Source organism: Macrobrachium nipponense, chromosome 17 (genome assembly GCF_015104395.2).
Source record: "Macrobrachium nipponense isolate FS-2020 chromosome 17, ASM1510439v2, whole genome shotgun sequence".
NCBI lineage: Eukaryota > Metazoa > Arthropoda > Malacostraca > Decapoda > Palaemonidae > Macrobrachium > Macrobrachium nipponense.
The window spans coordinates 87,435,857-87,457,122 of NC_087210.1; the positions used below are offsets into that span (position 1 = coordinate 87,435,857).

General features: G+C 37.0%; 2 protein-coding genes across 11 annotated transcripts in view; one reads left to right on the plus strand and one right to left on the minus strand.

Moving 5' to 3' along the window:
• Nucleotides 1–538: 538 nt before the first annotated feature.
• On the minus strand, nt 539–11,453 carry LOC135196095 (protein O-linked-mannose beta-1,2-N-acetylglucosaminyltransferase 1-like). The gene is made up of 15 exons (XM_064222549.1): nt 10,983–11,453; nt 9,932–9,982; nt 9,444–9,520; nt 8,196–8,405; nt 7,365–7,587; nt 6,540–6,664; nt 5,630–5,700; nt 4,308–4,404; nt 3,669–3,838; nt 3,195–3,393; nt 2,600–2,784; nt 1,984–2,092; nt 1,689–1,763; nt 1,028–1,137; nt 539–828 (listed from the first exon to the last, which is right to left on the minus strand). The coding sequence occupies exons 1-15, from the start codon at nt 11,383–11,385 to the stop codon at nt 597–599; spliced, it is 2,337 nt and encodes a 778-aa protein (XP_064078619.1). The 5' UTR covers nt 11,386–11,453; the 3' UTR covers nt 539–596.
• Nucleotides 11,454–20,949: 9,496 nt separating this feature from the next.
• LOC135196433 (neural-cadherin-like) overlaps nt 20,950–21,266 on the plus strand; it is a 352,116-nt gene continuing 351,799 nt past the window's right edge. For all 10 annotated transcript variants that reach the window (XM_064223258.1, XM_064223257.1, XM_064223259.1 and 7 more), the window contains exon 1: nt 20,950–21,086. The gene's annotated coding sequence lies outside the window, so the exon portion shown is untranslated. The remainder of the gene's footprint in view (nt 21,087–21,266) is intronic.

Here is a 21,266-nt window from a genome sequence, read left to right on the forward strand (position 1 = left end):
CGTAAATTATTTTTTCGACGGGAATGTCTTTCAATTTCTTTGAAGTGAAGACAAAATTTCCAAGGTCTCTGGTTTACTGAAGAATAAAATGGGTTACGATGGCTAATAAATTTAATTAACAATTATTATAACACACTATGCACACTGTACAATAGATCCGTTACAAAATTACTAAAAATGGCTTGTCTTTATCTTTTTAGACTGAGAACATAGCTCTCCATTTGTATTTTATATTTATCTCTATGGTTGTTGCTAACATTTTTTCCTCTTCCACTGTTTACTGTCATTATCTTTCGCTCTTCTTCATGCACCGTCATTATATTCTATGAATATAATTCTCTCACTCTCTCTCTCTCTCTAAGCCTGCAATGATGAACCAGTTGTAACAAAGAAAGATAACCATGAATATTTCCATAAACCTTGTAAAATAATCGCAAGGATGGGATAATGGAGTCTCCAACAACCAGGCATTAGTTTTACTGAAGAAATCTTTATGAAGCTATTTTCCATAGAACCTTCAAATGAGCATATTTACAAGTCAACACCAAATGCTTTAACCAGCTGAGCAATCCCTGCTGACGATTTCGACTTTCTGATTACATGACCATTTTCCCGTCCTCTCCTATCTCCGACATCATGAAACTACTTTCCCAGATCACGTAGTTCTGCAAGGTGACTTCGTCATAGAGGCTCGTGGTGTTGATTCTGTAAGTGCCTTTAATGTGGGTCATATGCTTTACGAATTTTTGCCTATAGGTCAACGACCTCTTCAAGTCGTCCTTGCTAGGGTTGTAAACTAGACGGTTGTAGTCTTCTTTTTTCACCTTGCTGTAAAAAAAAAAATGAAATTCTCTTTTACACAATCTCAGAGAGACCATTTTCTTTCGGGGTCACTTTATTAATCAAATAAGCTTGCTGGATTTAACCGTTCTTGACAGCAGGGAAACTCGTAAAGGGATCATAAGAATTAAGGTGTCTATGTAAGGAAATACAAAAACTAGGGAACTGAATTTCCCAAGATACTTACCAGTAATACGAGCCCGGGCAGCCAATGATGTACAGGGAGTTGCCATAGTAACCCAGAGTGAACATGTAGTGGTGGTGTTCCATTCTTCCCCTCTCGTAGCCGTTCAGACACTGAAAAATCGAAGACCTTGAGGGCAACGCTTTCTCGAATAGACTTACGTGTTCCATCATATGCAGTTCAAGCAGTAGACTAAAATCAGTTTAAGATGCAAACACTTAGGATGGAAGCAGGTAATATGTCAATGAGGACGACAGCATGAGAGAATTCAATATGGAAAAGAAATACTAAAGCGGCGTCACACTTAACATGTCTCGCTTATTAGGAATACTGTTTGGTCAAAGTGAAGAAATCTAATGTGCAATTTAAAGTAGGAGCGCTTTTGTGTGTTTAGAAGAAAGTATACGCGTAGGCTAACATAAGCCTATGTCCAATTACCTGTCTGTTCATGAGATATTCGATCAATTCAACCTTATTTTAACCACGAATTTATCATAAATATATGCAAATTACTTTCTTATGGTGACTTTAACTGAACAGATATATCTAAGTAACGTTTCGTGCTTAGTACTAAAAAATAAACAGATACTTCAGTCTTCTTGTGATATGTGTGTGGGCGTGTTACCAAAGTAAATAAGTTACATTTCTGAGAATTACTACTTACCGTGACGAGCGTAAAGTACGCAAAATTCGTATCTGTCTCATATTCGCCATAGAAGTACACCACAAAACTTCCAACCTATAATAAAAGTAAAAGTGTGAGTTTTGTTCTTTGTCGATTCGTTAATACAATAGTTTGCTCAATATAATCTACTGGTCCCTTCTCCTGTTAATGAATGTTTTTAAATGCTATTGTAGTTACTGATGTAAGTATTTAAAAAAAATTCACCCTTGATTGGTAATTATTGTTCCATGATTTTTGTTAGCGTGGACTTCTGTAAGTAGTTTTAAATCTACACCTTTTCCTTTGGTATGTATTCCTTATCGCAGGGGTGCTCTTTGATTTCCAGAACGGTGGCATTTCTTAGTTCGCTCTCCAAATAGGCTTCGTAGGCATCTTTGGTTAAGCTGAAAAAAAAAAATAAAATAAAAGTTGGGTAAACATGCTACAATAAGATCTTTGTATGATAGTTAGTCTAAGATCATACGTTCTTATGCATAAGTGTTACTAAACTTCTAAGAATAACTTCACAACACTGCCAAAGATCCATTAACTTCAAAACATTGCCAATGATCATGTCGATGCCAAGTGATAGGTCTAATTATTTTTTTTTCTAATATATCTGACAACACAGAGCTGGCGTGGCGCTGTACAAATTTGAAACATGCTGACAAAATGGAAATCCGTCGTGAACAGTTGTCCAAAATTATTTCCAAACGCGAGAAAAAACTACGTGCTTTGAGCAGTTAGCCTCAGTTTTTTGAAGGGATATGAGCATACTTGGTGTCCTAATCTGTTATATCCAAAATGCAACTTCATTATAGTCATTAAACTGCAGAGATAATAAAGCGAACAATTATTATTATTATATTATCATTATGACGGAACGGAAACCCATTTCTCAAAGTACTTACTATGATATATTAACTTTGGCATCGGGGTCTGCATTAAGAGCCCGTCTGTCTAGGTAAGCAGACTGCTCCCACCCTGAGATGTGGAAACCGCCATACCCCTTGTGGTACGTTCGAGAGACCTCTGGAGTCACTATGTCTCTTCCCATCTGAATTCTCGCTCTAAGGTACCAGTCCCAATCTGCAAACTGAAATTAGATATAGTATATTTGAAGAATGAGATGGTCAAATGTATTCCAACCCTGGATGAGTCACTTTAGGAAGAGAGACGGAGAATAGGAAATATGCGTTTGGTAACAGAGCTGTTGGGCTCGGTTAAAAAAAAGTCAGCTTACTCATGAGAATATATCTGGTAATTCATGGAAATTATTTCGTTGTAATGTTCAGATGCTCTTGTTATTAGCACAGTGGGAGTACCTACAGTTAGGCCTAAGCGTCATGCTAAATCTGGCCTATTTTAATTTTGGTATGCTCATTTTCTTGTAAGCATTATTAATATTTAATTTTCTGTAGACTATTGCTTCTTTCTTTAAATCCCCACTACAATAACGTATTCAACTAAACCGAAGCTGAAGCTCATTCTTATTGCACTGTTTACCTCTGTCATGGTGGGCCATTCCACAAGAAGTTCCTCTGCCAGTTCCCTGGTAATCATCCATCCATAGGCCGGGAGGACCTCTTCCCTGTAAAGCCTGGACGTGTCTATCGCCGTCGGGAGGAAGCTATTGTAGTTGTAGGCGTTAATGCAGAAGATGGTCTTGTCTGCGTCCAGGAGGGGAGCTGTCTGATGGAAATAACTGGCCGAAAATAAAGTTGTTCGTGAACTTACTAGGCACAACTGATGTCAGGATTATGAATAAGAATATGATTCCAGATTTATGGCAGTGGGCAAATAAGGTAACAATGACTGGAAAGGTAGCCATGAATTGAAAACTGAACTAAAAGATAGGAACATTAACGTGGGAGGTAAATTCTCAGACAAATAGGCTATCAGTTACTACTGGCAACAAAACTACTGGGAAATGGTGATATAAAGCTTGATTTAAAGGAAAGAGTGACATGGAATTTATACCTTATGAAATCCGGCGAAAGCACGAGATCATCTTCCAGGACGATAATCTTATTGGCTTCTGGGTTTAACTTGAATGCCTGGAAGATCGAAAACTTGATGTGCTGGCTAATTCTGGACAACGTTTTCAGAGCTGCCGGATTCAGGTGATACACTGCCTGTAGGCCCATGAGCTGCAAAAACAAGAGCTCGGTCAGTAGTGAGACATTTGCAAAATGAGGATCAGCTTACTCTGGATAGTGACTCTGTCCTGCCTGCTTGAATTAACCTTTGCTGTCTCTTGCTTCACCTATGTGAGCAAAAATTCACGCGTGATGATTTTCCCAGTCTTTTGGTCACTGAAGGTTTCTGCCCATAACGCTGGAAAGCCACGTTATTATTATTATTATTATTATTATTATTATTATTATTATTATTATTATTATTATTATTATTATTATTATTATTATTATTCAACACAACCCTTTGTAATCTGTCATAAAGGCCATTATATTACCTAGAAAGCTTCAGGCTTGGACAGAATAGACTACAACCAGTGACACAGTGGGCTATAACCACAGTAAAAACTTCGCAAGAACCTGCATTTCAACCTGTAAATGACGCTAACGTATATCATTATTTATTTTCAAATTCTGTCCTTACCTCTGCGAAATCTCTGGCTTCCTTCTGCAGTCCATCCACGGATATCAGAATGGATGTGTTACCGCCACCAGCTTGCGTCCATAGCTGTTGAATCTGTCTGGAGAAAGTTAAAAGAGGAAACTCCATGAACATTCTTAAATCAGGAAAATCATTAGTATTAACGGCCTACTACTTTGTTTGTTTCTATTAGGAAATAATCATGTTATTAGATTTTCCTAGGGACTGAAGGTTTCTAGAGGCAAGTTCAGAGGGAGTGAACTACTTAAGCCCCTTTCTGAAATTAGTTAGGCTAGGAATATCAGATTTTTTTCAGAGCTTTCCGACTGATAATATCTTTATAACAAACGTTACTGCAAATCTTTATGAGTTTTCTTTCTCCTTTTCTTTCTGAACCCTAGTTTTTGTAATATTTAGACTGGTATGATGGCAGAAACTTTTGTTAACAGTATTGGTCCATCCTTAAAACTGCGGTTCTGTTGTCATCATCAGAGTATCTGGATATCTCAGACATTTCACTACCTCATCTGACAACTGATTTATTTTTCTTAAAATTCTACTCAGGCTTCTCCTGTTTTTACTCACTTTGCAGATAAAACGGAAACTGAAAAATTGTTTCATTCCTCATGAAATCTCGTATAACATAACTTCCATTTGCTGCTTAAGTACAGACTAATAAGTGCACTTCTATTTTAGTAGTTTGCTCCTACCTGTTCAAGTCTGGCCATTATTTTCGTTCCGTGTATTTTATTCAGATGCTTTCTCAACGTCCACAAGACGTAAAGAAATCATCATTTCCTACAATTATCTCACTTCTCTCCTACGTGTCCCATGGCTTATTTTTTCTAACCTAGCCAATTCCTTAGTATTTTAGAAAAATCAGTGTTTTGGGAAACTTGCCTTTTTCATCCAGTACCATCACCCGATAGTTGTATTTTGTCTAGAATTCCTTTAATCCACTATAACCAGTTTCACTTGGGCTTCTAGTTCTAAATACACTCTTGAATCTCAGAAAACAGCAATGCTGTAACCTTCCAGCTTCTGGAAACATTCCTAAACATATCATCGTCAGATACCTCTTCATTATCTACGCAGTATTGCTTCAATTACTCTTCGTCTGTATAATCAACCCATTCATTAGTTTATCTATTTAAGCATTTCCAATTAGCTTAATTGGAATAAAAAGTTACTGTGAAATACCTGTTTTCTGCTGGACGAGGCAGAGGCATTAAAAATCGTGTAGGTGCTGCCTAAGATCAGGAAAGATCAGTATACCTGATTTGAGGCTCATGAACCCTGACTGAGAAAGACTTGAAATTACTTACCTTTGAACCTTGGACTGGCGCGTGGCAGTGGCGATAACAATAGGAATTTGTTCCTTCATCTCGAGTGGAGGCTGTAATCAATGGGAAATTGATGCTTTCGTTATTTTTGCGTGACTGTATGTCGTTGGCAGTTAATATATACGTATATATTTAATATATATATATATATATATATATATATTATATATATATGAATACTTGATCATGAAATATATAAAAGTGATGCTATGTATAAACAAAGGTTTTTTTTTTGCCACTAAGGAAAAAAAACCTTTATAATATATCTATATCTATAATATATATATATATATATATAATATTAATATATATATTATATATATATATATATATTTATATATATATATTTATATAAATATAATATGATATATATATATATATATATATTATATATATTTTATATATTATATATTTATATGTATATTATATATATATATATATATATATATAAATATGTATATATATTATGTTATATAACATAATATATATAATATCTATATGTAATATATATATATATAATATATATAACATATATATCTATATATATATATATATATATATATATATATATATATATATATTATATAATATATTATATAAATTATAATATAAAGACTAATTGGAAGAGAAGGCAGGGGATATCAGGCGTTAAAAATATAGCCCATAAGGAGGCAAGAGCTACCTCAGTTGCCTTTGCTTCAGTCTTATAAAAAGATAATTAAATAAATAAAAGACCTGTAACGTGAAAGTCATATTGTAAACGGTGACGGAAAAGGACAACATAACATATAGCCTACGTTCAATCAAAATAATTGACGATTCAATTACACTACAACTGAAAACTCTAAAGATTTCGCAGGAATCCACATAACAAGAAGGGCAAATAACTTACAGCATCGGCCGGTGATATGACCTCAGTGGTATTGCAGCTACAAAAGTCCCCATAGCCCTCGTAAGTTTCGCAGAATCTCGCTCGGCCTTCTTGCTTTGGGTCGCTGTACCATTCACACCTGTTTTCTGCAACGAACAAAGTGGTCAAGGCAGGATACGTGAGTTATAGTGACTGTAACCTTAACGTTTTTGTTGGTTGAAACTGAACTTGTAAATTAGTATGTTACACTAGATTCACATCAACCGTGCATCTGATGTCTAGGCCAGTCTCTCTTGAGAGTTCACATAGGCAGGATGTATGTTCCATTCTCCTGAGGGATACGTCTTTCAAAAGTATCCCACAATAGAGGTGGAACATACATCCTGCCTGTGTGAACTCTCGAGAAAGGCTGAGAGTTTCCACCCCTGTGACTGGCTTATCAACAGCCAATCAGGAGCGTCGTAAGGGCCTGGCCTAGACATCAGATGCCCGGTTGATGTGAATCTACTATAGTAGGTTGAATTTCTAATTTGTGACAAAGAGATTTAGGGAAGCAAATTGATTTTCTGTTAAAGAATTTTTTTCTTCATCCAACCTTCAACTTGCCTTATTGTTCATTCAAATGGTATACTCATTGCAAGAAAGCCTTGTAAAAATGCAGACAATCGAACGTCCGTCCCCGTATAATTGCAAGAACGGCGATGAGGTTCAAGTAACGACCAAATATAAATGGCCAAGTAAAATCCAGCATTTACGAAATGAATTACTTTAGGACATTGTTACATAACAAGGCCAATATCCCAAAACGTGCTCCCATGCATACTTCCATCGCTGCCATGAACTTACTTTCCGGGGATTTAGGCACAGTGACGGACACGTAGATTGGGCTAGACCTGCTGGGCCTGGCGTAATTGGCAATGGTGGTGATAGATTCGGCCCACAGGGGGCCATTGATCAGACCCACGCCTGCCCACATCTCTCCAAGGCAGACTTCATCCACATACCAACCGCCAATATATTCAGTCAAGAAATCTATCGAAGCCTCGTTCATATAAGACCTCCAGTCTCCCTGCAAGTGAGAGAAAGGAAAGGGTGGAGTAGATAAATACCGATAAATCCTTCGTTGCTATTCACTAATTAGTCTTAACTACAAAGATTTCTGAGTAAGAATAAAATTTGAGATTTTTTGCATGTTACATATCAGTATTGCTTATTTTCCCTTGGGGCATAACATATAATAACCTGCTATAAAAAGGAATTGAATAGAAAATTTAGGCCAAAGGCGCTGAAAGGGAAACAGAGTAAAAAGGTTTGAAATGTTCAACAGAGGAAAACCTCGCAGTTGCACTATGCAACAGTTGTTAAGCGAAGGTTGAGGAAAGTAAGGTCGAAGAAAGAGAATATGAACGGAGATATAGTAAAAGGAATGGGGATTGCAGCTAGGGGTAACAGAAGGGAAAGCCTTGCAAAAAAGAACCCTGCTTTGTAATGCCAAGTTGAGTCACGCAGTAACGTCCCCTTACCGTGCACCACGTGAGGCACACTGACGGATAACCTGCCAGACAAGACCTAAAGAATGGATGCTTAGGAAAGAGTCTCACTTTCTGCAAACAAGGTCTAGCATGAACCCACAAACAAATAGCAAATGTTTACCTTCAGGTAACTCGAGTAACTTACAGGAGCAGCTAGGACGAGGATCCTTCCAGCCTGCAAGCTATTCAGCATCTCCAGAAAGGGCCTGTAGGCCATAGGCTGACCTGTCTGGTAGTGACCCGTGGTCAGCACCTCCCCAGTCGTTGGGTGCAACACCACCACCCCTATGCCCCGGTGGGTGGGCCGATATTCATTCGGCAACGACTTAACAGTTTCGTTGTGCATGTACATGACCTATTAATAGGAAGAAATTTTTTTGTAAATATTAAAATGATCTATCGATTCATTTTCTTAATTACGTAACTAATATAAAAAATTAAAAAGTAGGACTGGTTGATAACTGAATCAATGACAAAGAGAGATATAAATAATCGCACTGCTTTTTCTGTTTGTAGGATGTTCACGTAGAACTGGCTTTGTGAACAACTGTTCTGTAATCAGTTAATATAGTTATTATTAGGTGGAAAGGTAAGTTTATCTATTCAGCCACCTGCCTATCTATAATTCTATGCTCACCAACAAAGGATAATGAATATGAATAATAGCCATTGTAAATCACGTGAATACTAAGACCGAATGGAAAGTGAAGCAACTAAAATATTAAATCAAGAAATTAAATGGAACATGATTATGAACAAAATAATGAGTATTATCCATTGAACATTTCCATGAGAAAATTACGATTCAATTATTTTATCCCTTTACTCTATTGAAATATAAAGTTATTACAAAATCCGGTTATGTAATCAAAAGTCTTTGAGTCATAGCCTCTGAGTCTTACCCTCAGAGTCTTAGCCTCAGTTTAGTCTCGGAGTCTTAGCCTCTGAGACTTAGCCTATGAGACTTAGCTTCCGAGTCATAGCCTCAGAGTCTTAGTCTCTGAGACTTTATCTCTGAGATTTAGGTCTTAGTCGCGGAGTTTTAGCCTCTGAGTCTTAGCAATTGAGTTGTAACCTCAAAGTCGTAGCCTCAGAGTCTCAGCCTCTGAGTCTTAGGCCCTGAGTCTTAGTCGAGTCTTAGTCTCGGAGTCTTAGCCTCTGAGTCATAGTCTCGGAGTCGTAACCTCAAAGTCGTAGCCTCAGAGACTTAGTCTCTGAGTCGTAGCCTCAGAGTCTCAGTCTCGAAGTCTTAGCCTTTGAGTCTTAGTCTCGGAGTCTTAGCCCTTGAGTCTTAGTCTCGGAGTCTTAGCCCTTGAGTCTTAGTCTCGGAGTCTCAGCCTCTGAGTCTTAGCCTAGGAATCTTAGCCTAAGAATCTTAGCCTCAGAATCTTACCCTACTGCCGTCTACTTTGACCTCAAGGGTGATGTTGTCAGCAAATATCTCGATGTCAATCACTCCCGATGTTAAAACTGTTGGTAAAAAAGATATTGATGTTAGTTTTTTATATCTGGTATGAAAATCACTCGTTAATAAATTCTTATGTCTCAATTCCTTATAATTAGTAAAGGGCTTTTCAAATGTACCTTTCTTTCTTGTTTATTTTATGTATTTTCACGCTTGAAAAATAAACAGTTTTTTTTATTTTTATTTTACTTTTGATAATAAATTTTAATAAATTTTAATGAATTTTAATTTTCACTTTTAATTTTTAATATGCAAGTTCTTTTTCACCTCTAAATTAATTTGCTGCACAAAATAGAATGTTTCACTTCGACGAACCTCCGCAAAACAACCAATTACGTTTTCTTTGTCAAAGACAATTTATTGAACAAAACATAATTTTTGTGTGACATAAATGTGTCCGCAAAGCAATCACTTACTTTTTTCTTTGTCGAAATCCCCTGGTTTTGCTGCAATAATCATACGATCATCTGTAAAAACAAATAGAAAAATGTCAACAATGAATTCACCTTTAATAAGGTAAAATAAATAAATAAATAAATAAATAAAAACTGGAGCAATGGTATGCAGACGTACTGGAGACTTATTTATAGCAATTGCCGGTAAGCTCATTAAAACAGCCACTGCGATTCCACTGGTCATTAAATTTTACGACTTCAGTGACGCTTTCAAATATTTAAAAAAAAAAAAAAAAAATTAACGTGTTGGAATCTTAAAACCCGTGACTTCTGACATTTCTGTTTGAGAAATGCATTCTGTGGTCGAATTGACTCACGGGCTCACAATCACGTTCATCTCTTGGTGTTGTGAAAATTGTGAAAACCTTAGAACGTTCAGAGAACACTTTCCCCAGTGAAATATTCACTGATGTAGCTACCATGAGAATTTTAGGGAGAAATGACGTGTTATTATTTGTCCAAGAACGTGCAAGAACTTTTTTTTTCTTCTTCTTCTTCTTCTTCTTTTGGTGTCAATCTTTACAAATAGAAAACTATCGAACAACTGTGATGTACGTTGCTACATATAATAATAGTAATAATCCTTTAATATTTATTGCTATAATATCTATACATACATAAATACATACATGCATACGCACACACACACACACACACACACACACACACACACACACACACACATATATATATATATATAATATATATATATATAATATTATTAAAATATATTATATAATTATAATAATAATACATATTTCAGAAGTTTTTTGTGTGTCTATCATTACAAATAGGAAACCATCGAAGAACTCTGATATACGTTGCCACATATAATAATAGTAGCTAAACCATTAATATGTATTGCTATAATGATATGTATTTATATATATAATATATATATATATATTATATAATATATATATATATATATATTATAACATATTTCAGTGTAGATGAGTCGATGTGAAAAAAGCAACGACCTCACACAATTTTAAATTGACCCAACTCTTACCGTCATGAAGCCATTTTCTGTACTTGTCTTGTGGAATTCCCTCTGCCGTGGGAAACGTCAAACCCAAGTAGTTAAACAGCAGTCCGATCACGATTACCCGCGTTAAAGTCAACAAGACGCGATGACTTCTAATCTGCTTGCGATAATTTGCTGCTGGACTGAAGTGGGTGTTGGCCGGGTTCATTTGGCTGCGCGGACGATAAGCCGATGACGGTCCCGGACGTAAACTGGCTTGTTCTGTTAATGGCTCGCTAACCAGCCGTTTCTCGGAACCAGTGGAAGTGTGAGGAAACTCAGCTCCTGTTGGCGTCTGTTGACAAGTTAACCTCTTCCCGTGAAATTGGTGAAAAGTGACACCCTGCCTCGCGAGATTGCACCGCTGCGAAAGGCCGCCCAGAGCCATATTGCAACCTCGTCGAGCCGAATTGCAAACCAGTGGATGACGAAGTGGCTTACTCAAGGGAGTTGCATGATCTGTAAGGAAAAGCAGGGAAAGACGAATTATGCTGAAAAGGTAAGGAAAGAGGGAAATTAGACCCACGTCATAGGCTTCCTCTTTCGCGACTTAGTATTCATCAGTAATGATGATGGCGTAAAATTCAGTATTTTTATCAATTCTCTCTCTCTCTCTCTCTCTCTCCTCTCTCTCTCTCTCTGACAGGGGGAATGGCCAATGTTTTGTTGGTTCGTTACGTAACACGGTACTGAAATTCTCTCTCTCTCTCTCTCTCTCTCTCTCTCTCTCTCTCTCTCTCTCTCTCTCTCTCTCTGTTAGATAAGACGAAAGATCACAGGCACAAAGTTGGAGATACTCTATCTGAATTCAATGTAATCATTTTACGTTACAAATCAGTGCAGTTTCAATACAATCTCTTACTTGCATTATTTAGTAGTGATTCTCAAGGGTTAACCCTTAAAATATATCACTATCGAAAATGGAGGAATGGACGCACGTTAAGCCCGCGTGAGATCACTATCTGAAATTAGCGTTGGAATCACCGGTACGATTACCTGCAACATTCCAGGAACGCCTACTTGCAGCGGCAAGCGTTGATTATTAGATATTTTAGAGCCCAATCCTTGCCTAAACTAAACAAACAAATATTTCTAAGGAATATTTTGAGTATTTACCGTTTTATACACTGCTTTATGCTCTCCAGTGTGCTTTGTCAGTTAAAATGAAGTTGTGAAGCGTGGGTCTCTCTCTCTCTCTCTCTCTCTCTCTCTCTTCTCTCTCTCTCTCTCATTAAAGAAATGCTCACACTTTCCTAGCTGCAAAACCGTGGCACAGTATTAAAGAAAAAAAATGCATTATGACGAAACAGCAAAACTGCACAGTTTAGGTCATATAAAATTTTTTTAACTTATGTTTCTCTACAAGTATCTTCTCTCTCTCTCTCTCTCTCTCTCTCTCTCTCTCTCTCTCTCTCTCTCTCTCTCTCCATTGGGCTAAATTACCCAAAAGGCCGTGGTATTGAATAAGGAACCGATTGTCTACATTTTATCTAGCTGTAATCTGGAATAAGGCCTAGAAATTTATCATGTTCATGAACTAAACTCTAAATATCATTTTGTTAACCATATGATCTCTTTTGGTATAACCTAATTACTATATACTAGATGTAAACAATATTATTTTTACTATGTACTAAATGTCTGACGCCAATGTGTGCAATAAATTTATCAAATCTCTCTCTCTCTCTCTCTCTCTCGTCTCCTCTCCCCCTCTCTCTCTTCTTCTCATCCTCTCTCTCTCTATCTCTGTCGTAGCCAGAGTTAGATAGATACGAATTCGAACTCTCACGATCGTCAGCTGTCAGAATTTGTAGGTGTCAAAATCACAGTGTCATCAGATAGACAGATATATAATTTTATTGACCACAGACCTCAGTACAATCACAATTATATTAGGTATCATTTAGCACAAGATATAATAGCTTTAAACACAGACACAATTCTGGAGTTATAAATCTAACGGTGTTCTAATTACGAATGATTGCAGGATTATCAAAGACATTAGTTGGCAATCTTCTCGGTTATTACCGTCATTGTTTCGAGTTTTCATTACCAGAAGAATAATATAAGATTCAATGTTGAAGAAGGATGGATGAGGTTGGATTGGTTTTCATTTCTATGGTGAGGGTAAAAGTTAAAAAGACGTGGTTATGTACATATTTTTGTAATATGATTTTTCTTGACGTTCACTGAATCAACCCGCCGTGATATGAAAAATATGTAAAACAGTATTTTCTATATTCCTATCAATAACGATGTTCACGTAATAATTGTATAATTGAAACGAAAATACCACGTAATGATTTCCATCATTCAAGAACAATTAAAACTCAAAATAGATGAAAATACATGAAAATTCATGAAAAATAAATCAGGATATGTTATATTGCTTGGTTTTGCTCTTATATTTCCATCTTACACTCATAAATGTATACAGACAGAAGGGCTTCTATAACTGATAGCATTTCTCCCTCATTTGACAATATTCTATTTCGCTATCATTGCCAACATCTAATTTTCACCTTGAAAAATTTATTCTTGTATTGCTGTTTCCTGGTGGAAATTTACTTGTCAAAATGAAACACTTTCCTTGATTCATTCTTAATTTTTTCTCTATAACACAATGAGTTTCCGTTTCTCTTGCCAGCACCTGCAACCTTCAACTCTTTCGCTCAGAGTAACGGTTTCATTTTTAGGCCTAAGGCAAATTTCTTTTTTTTTATGTTCCATGACATCATAGAGGCAGTCCAGTGACTTTTTTTGTTTTTACTATATTTTCCACTTAAAAAAAAGCTTGCAATTTATATCTTTAGAACACGAGATAATGCATTTATCTGGCACGGAGTTGAACACCATTTCAGAAGTCACCTTATTGGTATGATTTTCCCACCAGCCTTTCCCTGGTAGAATTATTAGCTAATCTATTTTTACGTTGTTTTAACAGAATACCCTTCATTTCATATTATTATTATTATTATTATTATTATTATTATTATTATTATTATTATTATTATTATTATTTCAGTAGATGAAACCTATTCACATGGAACAAGGACAAGCTTTCAAAGATGTTAGTTTCAACCTCTCACCCCCTGGACCACATACTGTTTGCAGCAGTAACTGATCATGATACAGTGACAGTGATTTTTGATCACCGGTGGGGGGGGGGGGGGGGGTGAATCCGCGACATCCGAGTGGCATGCACGACACTAACCACTGTACAAACGTACCAATTCTCCGTTAATTGTAATGGTAAAAATATAAGAAATAACTGAATGACCCCGTTGACCTCGGGTAACTGTTACTTTGGCCTTGTGCACGTGTGACCTCTTTATCTTTCGAGCAGCCTGTGGCTTAAGTATGTCTTATGAAACAGTTATGTAAGAAGGAGTTTGACACTACAGGAAAAATTGTAGTTGGGCTACAAGGCTGCAGAAAGAAGCTAAGATAGAATTGATAACTCTGTTGCAAGCAAGCTGCTATATATATATATATATATATATATATATATATATATATATATATATATATATATATATATATATATATATATATTTTATCACAACTTCAACTTCGCATTCAAGTCGGTGTTGCGCTACCCAGAAATACTGCAATTGCCAAGCTTGAGGGAAATATTCAAAGTGACCGCAAAAAAAATCTTGACATCATCCACGGAAAGGATGCCAGTCATTTTTGTTGCTCTTGATAACTTGACGTCATTCAGTGGCCTGAGGTATCAGAAGGCGTATCATAACTGCAATCCTCTTGGTTGATGCTCCATCATTTAAAATGTTCCTATACTGTTACGCCCTCTGGCTCCAAGCGCTGAAACTATCCACATCCGCTCGCATTTTCTTCAGGGCGCTCTCAGACTCACTTTTGTTTGGTGTTAATGAACTGGAATTCACCTTGTGGGCTTCTTCTTCTTCTTCTTCTTCTTCTTCTTCTTCTTCTTCTTCTTCTTCTTCTTCTTCTTCTTCTTCTTCTTGTCCAAAAAAGCTATAAGCTCTTTTGCCTTCGTAGACTGATCCGTTTAGAAGGATCTTGTGGTGAAAAGGAACCTCTGATGATGTTCAGTAAATTATCGATATACCCTGTGTAATAGGGTCTATAGAAACAGCTCATATTTCGGCTAGTAAAAATGCTTAGAATGTGATGACCGAAGTTGCAGTTGTGCCATAATGAAGATTCAGTTCAGCGTTTCTTCAGTCAGTATTCATTCAGCACTTTAATTCGTAAATGGGTGAGTGAGGCGAGCTGAATTTAGAAACACAAGCTCCAGTCACGAGCGTTTTTTAAAGCCTTTGTGTTACGTTTCGAATTTTATGTTCTTAAAACGGGTCGTCGTATTCATACGGAAAATCTAAAGGCAGGGAAACATTGGACAGCTGGGGATTTTGAAACGGGGGTCGGGGGAGGGTCCAGTTGTCAAAGCATCAACAATTTTCTCCCTCGATTTGTTACTGTCTTCATCGTCTCTTGATTTTTGTTATCTGTTCAGTTAATTGCCCTATTTATACCCTCAGGTGATTGGCTCGGGATGCATCTTTATGAAATGTGGATTATTAGCTCTAAAACGGCCTTGTTCAGCAGGATTTTTTTATAGCTCTCATGTAGATACTATACTCTGTTTTTTCCATCTGTCCATCCGCCTAGGTGGTCACGCATGGTAACACTGCGTCCCGGGTTTTAAATAGTTACGCTATGTGTAAGTTTTAGGTAAATAAAAGGATATCTGGGTGTACATCTGCAACTGAAAAGTCTTTTAATAATTTACTGTATGCGAATTACACCGTCAATATTCGAAATAGGATATTATTTAAAGCCCGGGACGCAGTGTTACCATGCGCAAACACCACAGGTGGATGGACAGATGGAAAAAAACAGAGTATAGTCAGTTCAAGTTTTATCGCTACAACTAGGCCTATACACTGCACCGTTTGCGTCATCTTTTAATAGTCTGATTTGCCGTTAATGAAAATAATTCACTGCTCATTCACTGAAGTAGAAATTTTCAAGTACACACCCCAAATTCACTACCTGAGGCCGAGACCTATAAGCAATCAGTGGCATTGCTCGTTTTTATTGCCTTGGAATATATTCTACTAGATCAAATCACTTGGAAATTCTAATCCACGCAGAAATGACAACGATCAACAAACCTGAGCTTTCACTGTTTCCTGACGAGTAAATGAAGGTAAGTCTTAGAACAACGGGAAGTGTTAGTCGAAAATCTCTCTCTTTCCTGGTACGATGTTGATGACGTCATAGAGCATTTCGAAAACTCGAAACGTTAGTACTAGTTAAAAATGCATGCATTATCCCCATACACGGCATAACAGCCCGCGATTTTTAAGAATAACATTAGAAAACAATTTCACCGATCTCATTACAATGTTAGTCATGATTCATACCGTAAGAATCCTCATTTCTCATGTTACTTCCCTCATTCCACTTTTCCTCCTACTCTTGCCAGCTCATCGAAGGGAGATCCTTCCCCGGCTGTGGGCCACGATGATGATGTCATCCAGGGCGTGACGTCACTTCCCTGGAACGCGAAAGATTACGTCATTTAGGCTCAAGCACGGAACTGGAAATTGTAGATCGTTTCGCAATCTTATTATTTTTTCCATTTTTCGAAGTGATTTCCTCGACTGAAGTGGATGACTTTAGAACGAAGAAGAAAGGAAGAAGCAAAGAAAGGTGCTGTAACCTTGAAAATCCTCTTTCACTCTCTCGATGAGACTGGATTTTTAACCGCTGATCTACTGAAGGAGATTACGGTAGGAATTGTTAGGTAATGCTTAAAAAAATTGATTAAGATTTTGGTTTTTTTGTCATGTAACATAATGTACTACTTTAAAAGGGGTGCTAAAGAACTTGACGCTGAAATTATTGCATGCAAACAAATGTGTATCTCTCTGAGAGAGAGAGAGAGAGAGAGGAGAGAGAGAATCTTTGCAACTGGCTTGGTATCCTAGAATTTACACCTATTTTGCAAAACTCTGGACGCTATAAATACATTGCACTAAGGGTATTGTCTCAAGTTCTGAACCCAATTAAAAAATTTCTTGACAAAAGTTTTCTAATTCCAATTTTAAACGTGGCTAGTTTCTCCCTGGTCTTCCCAATAATAAACAAGTTCTAATAAATACGTACTCGGTCTGTAGCAAGTGTATTATTCGCGAGTGTATAAGCATATGTTAACATACACTCACACACATGCGATTGTATACATATAAATACAAATATGAATATAAATATATATGGATATATATATATATATATATATATATATATATATATATATGCATATATATGTGTATATATTTACACACACACACACACACACACACACACACACACACACACACACACACATATATATATATATATATATATATATATATATATATATATGCATATGTGTATATATTCATATATAGCTACATAGATAGATAGACATATAGATAAAAAAGGTTAACAAAAGGAAAGAGAAAACATAGATAGATCGACATTATAGATAAAAAAAAAAGGTTAACAAAAGGAAAGAGAAACATAGATAGATAGACATATAGGCAACAAAGGTTAACAAAAGGAAATAGAAAACATAGATAGATAGACATATAGGTAACAAAGGTTAACAAAGGAAAGAGAAAACAGGCCAAAACTGACGCATGAAGGGGAGAATGGGCGGAGGTAACCTCAACCTTGGCTTAAATTCACCGTCATGTGCCAACTTTACCTTTACGTCCTATTTATGTCAACCGTTCCTTATCTTATCCTTTCCTCTCATGTCAAACCTTTGTTTCTCCTATACCGTGTTTTATCAACAACTAACCCCCTTTCTTCTCTGTGTCAACCTTTGCAACCCCTCTGCCCCCCCCCCCCCCCCCCCCGCCCCTGTCCCCCCCCCCCCCCCCCCCTTCTCCCCTTTTTTTTTTCTTCTTTTCCTCTAATGCCTTTGGCGCGTTAAACTCATCAAAGAAGATTTTCCCTCGCTCCAAGAATTAATGAGTTTGATATCGTAATGCTGCAATCAGCGTCGGCGATCACTGGCGATATTTCGTTCCAAAAAGTCGAAATGAGAAGAAGCCCTCGGCTTTTTCTTGGGTTTTTGTTTTATTCTGTTTTAGAGATGTCGTTGTATCTTCACCTTTTCCATATCACGGATTTTTTGGGCGTTTCGGGTCACTCACGCATGCGCAGATGGTAGACTCAGTGTCTTGTTTTTAACAGGGTACTTCATGTAATTTTGAATAGGCTCACGTTGAATTCTTCAGGGAACAAATTATAATAAATCTTGAAATGTGTTTTGCGCTGTAAATGCAATAATATAAATGCTAATGAATATAAACGAGTAAGTTAAATGAGATGCTGATGGCTATTTTGATAAGGTGTGTCCCTAGAAAGGCCGTCAAGTTTATGACAAATGACCAGCCATGGTTTGATGATACATTATAGACGAGCTTACTGTGACAAACAGACCAAATTCAATATGTAGAGACGAAGTCGTTCAAATGAAAATTACACCATTTATGTTGAGATTCGCCGTATTGCGAATAGTACTAGTACTTATCATACAGCCAAGAGAACTTTCAATGATTCCATGAAGAGGAAACTTGAAGGAATTACTCAACCTCGTGTGTGGTGGACCAAATTGACATTATCTACCTTTGGGTCAGACTCATCTTCCATTCCACCTCTACTATAGCTGGTTCACTTAAGGTAGATTCTTGGATGAGCCCTATGCTTACGAGGCGTTTGTTTGGCGGCCGCTGATTGGCTGGTACCGGGAGGTAGGCAGCTCCCAGCCAATCAGATCCCGCCAAACAAACGTATTGTAGGCATAGGGCTCACCCAAGAGTCTACCTTAAGTGAAGCAGCTATATCAGATGATGGTAGATTGGTTACTAGGCCTATGGAATAGGTTGAACTGCTTCATCGAGCTTTTGAAGCCACGCAATCAGCTGAGGATGCCCTTCTCCTTGCTACTTGGCATCCTGAACCTATTCTTACAAAAATTTGTGTACCGCTCTAGGGATGTTTGGTAAATTCTGGGTAATTTTGATAACTGTGGTGAAGATCTTGATGTTTTTTTTCTCTTTGCTTTTAAAAGAAAGTTCCCAGTGTGTTATCTCCCAAGATAAGTAGAGTCTGTAGATTTTTATGTCGACGTACTATCTTTGCGGATGAGCTAAGCTTAGCAATACAGTGCCTGTTCCAAAGAGTGGCATATATGCAGGTTGCAATCCCTTAGTTTTTATATCATTATTGACCTGTATATCCGTGGTAACTCAAAATGATCTACATGTTATTAATTACGTTTGCATTTTTTATATAGTAATCCCGTGTCATACATATTTACAAAAGTGCTTTGGTAGGAATTCAAAATCTATATATTATATTCTGATCAGGTAGAATTAAGCCAGTCAGCAGCCTATCATCAGCATTGTTGCCATAAAAAAAAATCTATCAAAGACAAAGTTCGAGGAAAGCTCAGCTGACACCGACTTTAGTCTCATGTTAAGCACAGGATCTTGACTCATCGAAAGTAGAAAGCGAAAGGTCATATTCAATCCTACCAATACGTTGTTGCTTTGTCTATCCCGGCGGATGTGGAGACAAGTGATGTTTTCCTTTCAGGACATTTGCATATATATTGTTTTCTTGGTTTGACTTGACATTGCTTATTCATACATACACACTTACATTGTGCTATTCCAGTAATACTCTATATGTTCAGTATCTTTTTATTTATTTAATCGTTTAGTTTGTTTTTGCCTGAAGAGCTATTGCGAGTACGAATTTTGCAGTTAGAGATATAATTTTCACCAATAAGCCAGTTTTCTTAATAAATTTGGAAAAACTGAGTTCACGCTCTGGAGTAGTACTACGGCACCATCATCTTAAAGAAAACCCAGAATGCGGGAATTCTATTTTGTGTTCGTATTAGAATTGTTGTGTTCTCGATGCAGGCTTCGTCATAAAAGATGTCAGAACATTTTCTTTGATTATACTTCCTTCTTTTTTCCCGCTTGTAATTATTAATCCACAAATTCTAGCTATTTACAAAAGATTCTATTTTTAGGAATAAAACATAAAATACAGTAGCGCGTGTGTAGTACGAATGCAGTATTTCTACATGACTAATCTGGGACAGTTCTGGTCCTGGTTCTTAAAACAACAGTCACACCTGAAGAATTTCCGTCAAATTAAAGAACGGGAACGTAAAGAAAACGGACGGGAGCAGCAGGTGCCCGTAGGTCTTTGATCCGATGGTTGGGTGGTTCGTCTCTCCCTCCCTCTTCGTCCCCCTTCAACTCCCTTTACTCTACTCCTCTTCTTGAAAACGAAACTACTTCAGTCATCCATTTAGGTCATAAGAATGAACAGAAGAAGTTTATTTCAATTAAATTTCAGTGAATACTAACATTACCTATTATCAACAATAAAATTTGTACATAAGTTTCAATATAAAAGCGTCATTTAAAATTAAAAACAAAATGCGTACCTAGTACAATTTCAAGAATAAGGCAGCTGCTTTCCCCCACTATGACCATCCCGCTAGCGGTACCGGCTGAGGCTGTTCCTTTTACGCGACATTCACCCCAAGTCTTTTAAGCAATTAAATCGTTAACTTATTGTCTGCGTTTCATTTACACAATACAAAACAAAATATTTTATTTATATACAGTTGCGTATAGTATCCTGTAAGATAATCTGTTATTTGAAAAAAGTAATTATGAATTTACATAGCAGCATTTGGCACATGCGCAGAGGTAGTAATCGATGCGATTTTCTTTCTCTATCTTATCATTTATATCCTGTGTCTTTGTGGTTGCCCAATGTTTCGCTATATGGAGCCACGTGTTGAATAAAAAATGAAGAGATGATCTGAATTTAGGATAATTACTTAGATACTACAAAAACCAGAAATCATCACAAATTGTAGAGAAGCGGTATGCACCTGCGCCGTGCAGGGAGGGTGTTATATTGGAGGAACAGCTTCTTGGCTTCAAACGGTATGATGGCAGTGTAATGGATGGATGTAGTGTAACGCTCTCTCATTATTTGAAATAATCTGTGGTAAGGGAAAGATATTCGTGTGGATATTGTGCAAATAGCGAGAACAGTGACTTGTCGATGGTGTTTAAGTGATGAAGTGTGTTTCGAAACGTAGTTTAAGTTACATTAAGGTCAAAACATAACTGAGGACCCCTTTTGGTTGTACCTGGTGAGGTTGTCACCTTGTGTTCGGGTGGGCGG

Excerpts from the sequence above, each read along its gene's own strand:
- LOC135196095 (XM_064222549.1), bottom strand. The coding sequence starts at position 11,385 with ATGGCTCTGGGCGGCCTTTCGCAGCGGTGCAATCTCGCGAGGCAGGGT. Across the intron at positions 9,983-10,982 it reads CAGAAAATGGCTTCATGACG|ATGATCGTATGATTATTGCA; the intron begins GTAAGAGTTGGG and ends TTGTTTTTACAG. Across the intron at positions 9,521-9,931 it reads GGATTTCGACAAAGAAAAAA|TTTTAACATCGGGAGTGATT; the intron begins GTAAGTGATTGC and ends TTTTACCAACAG.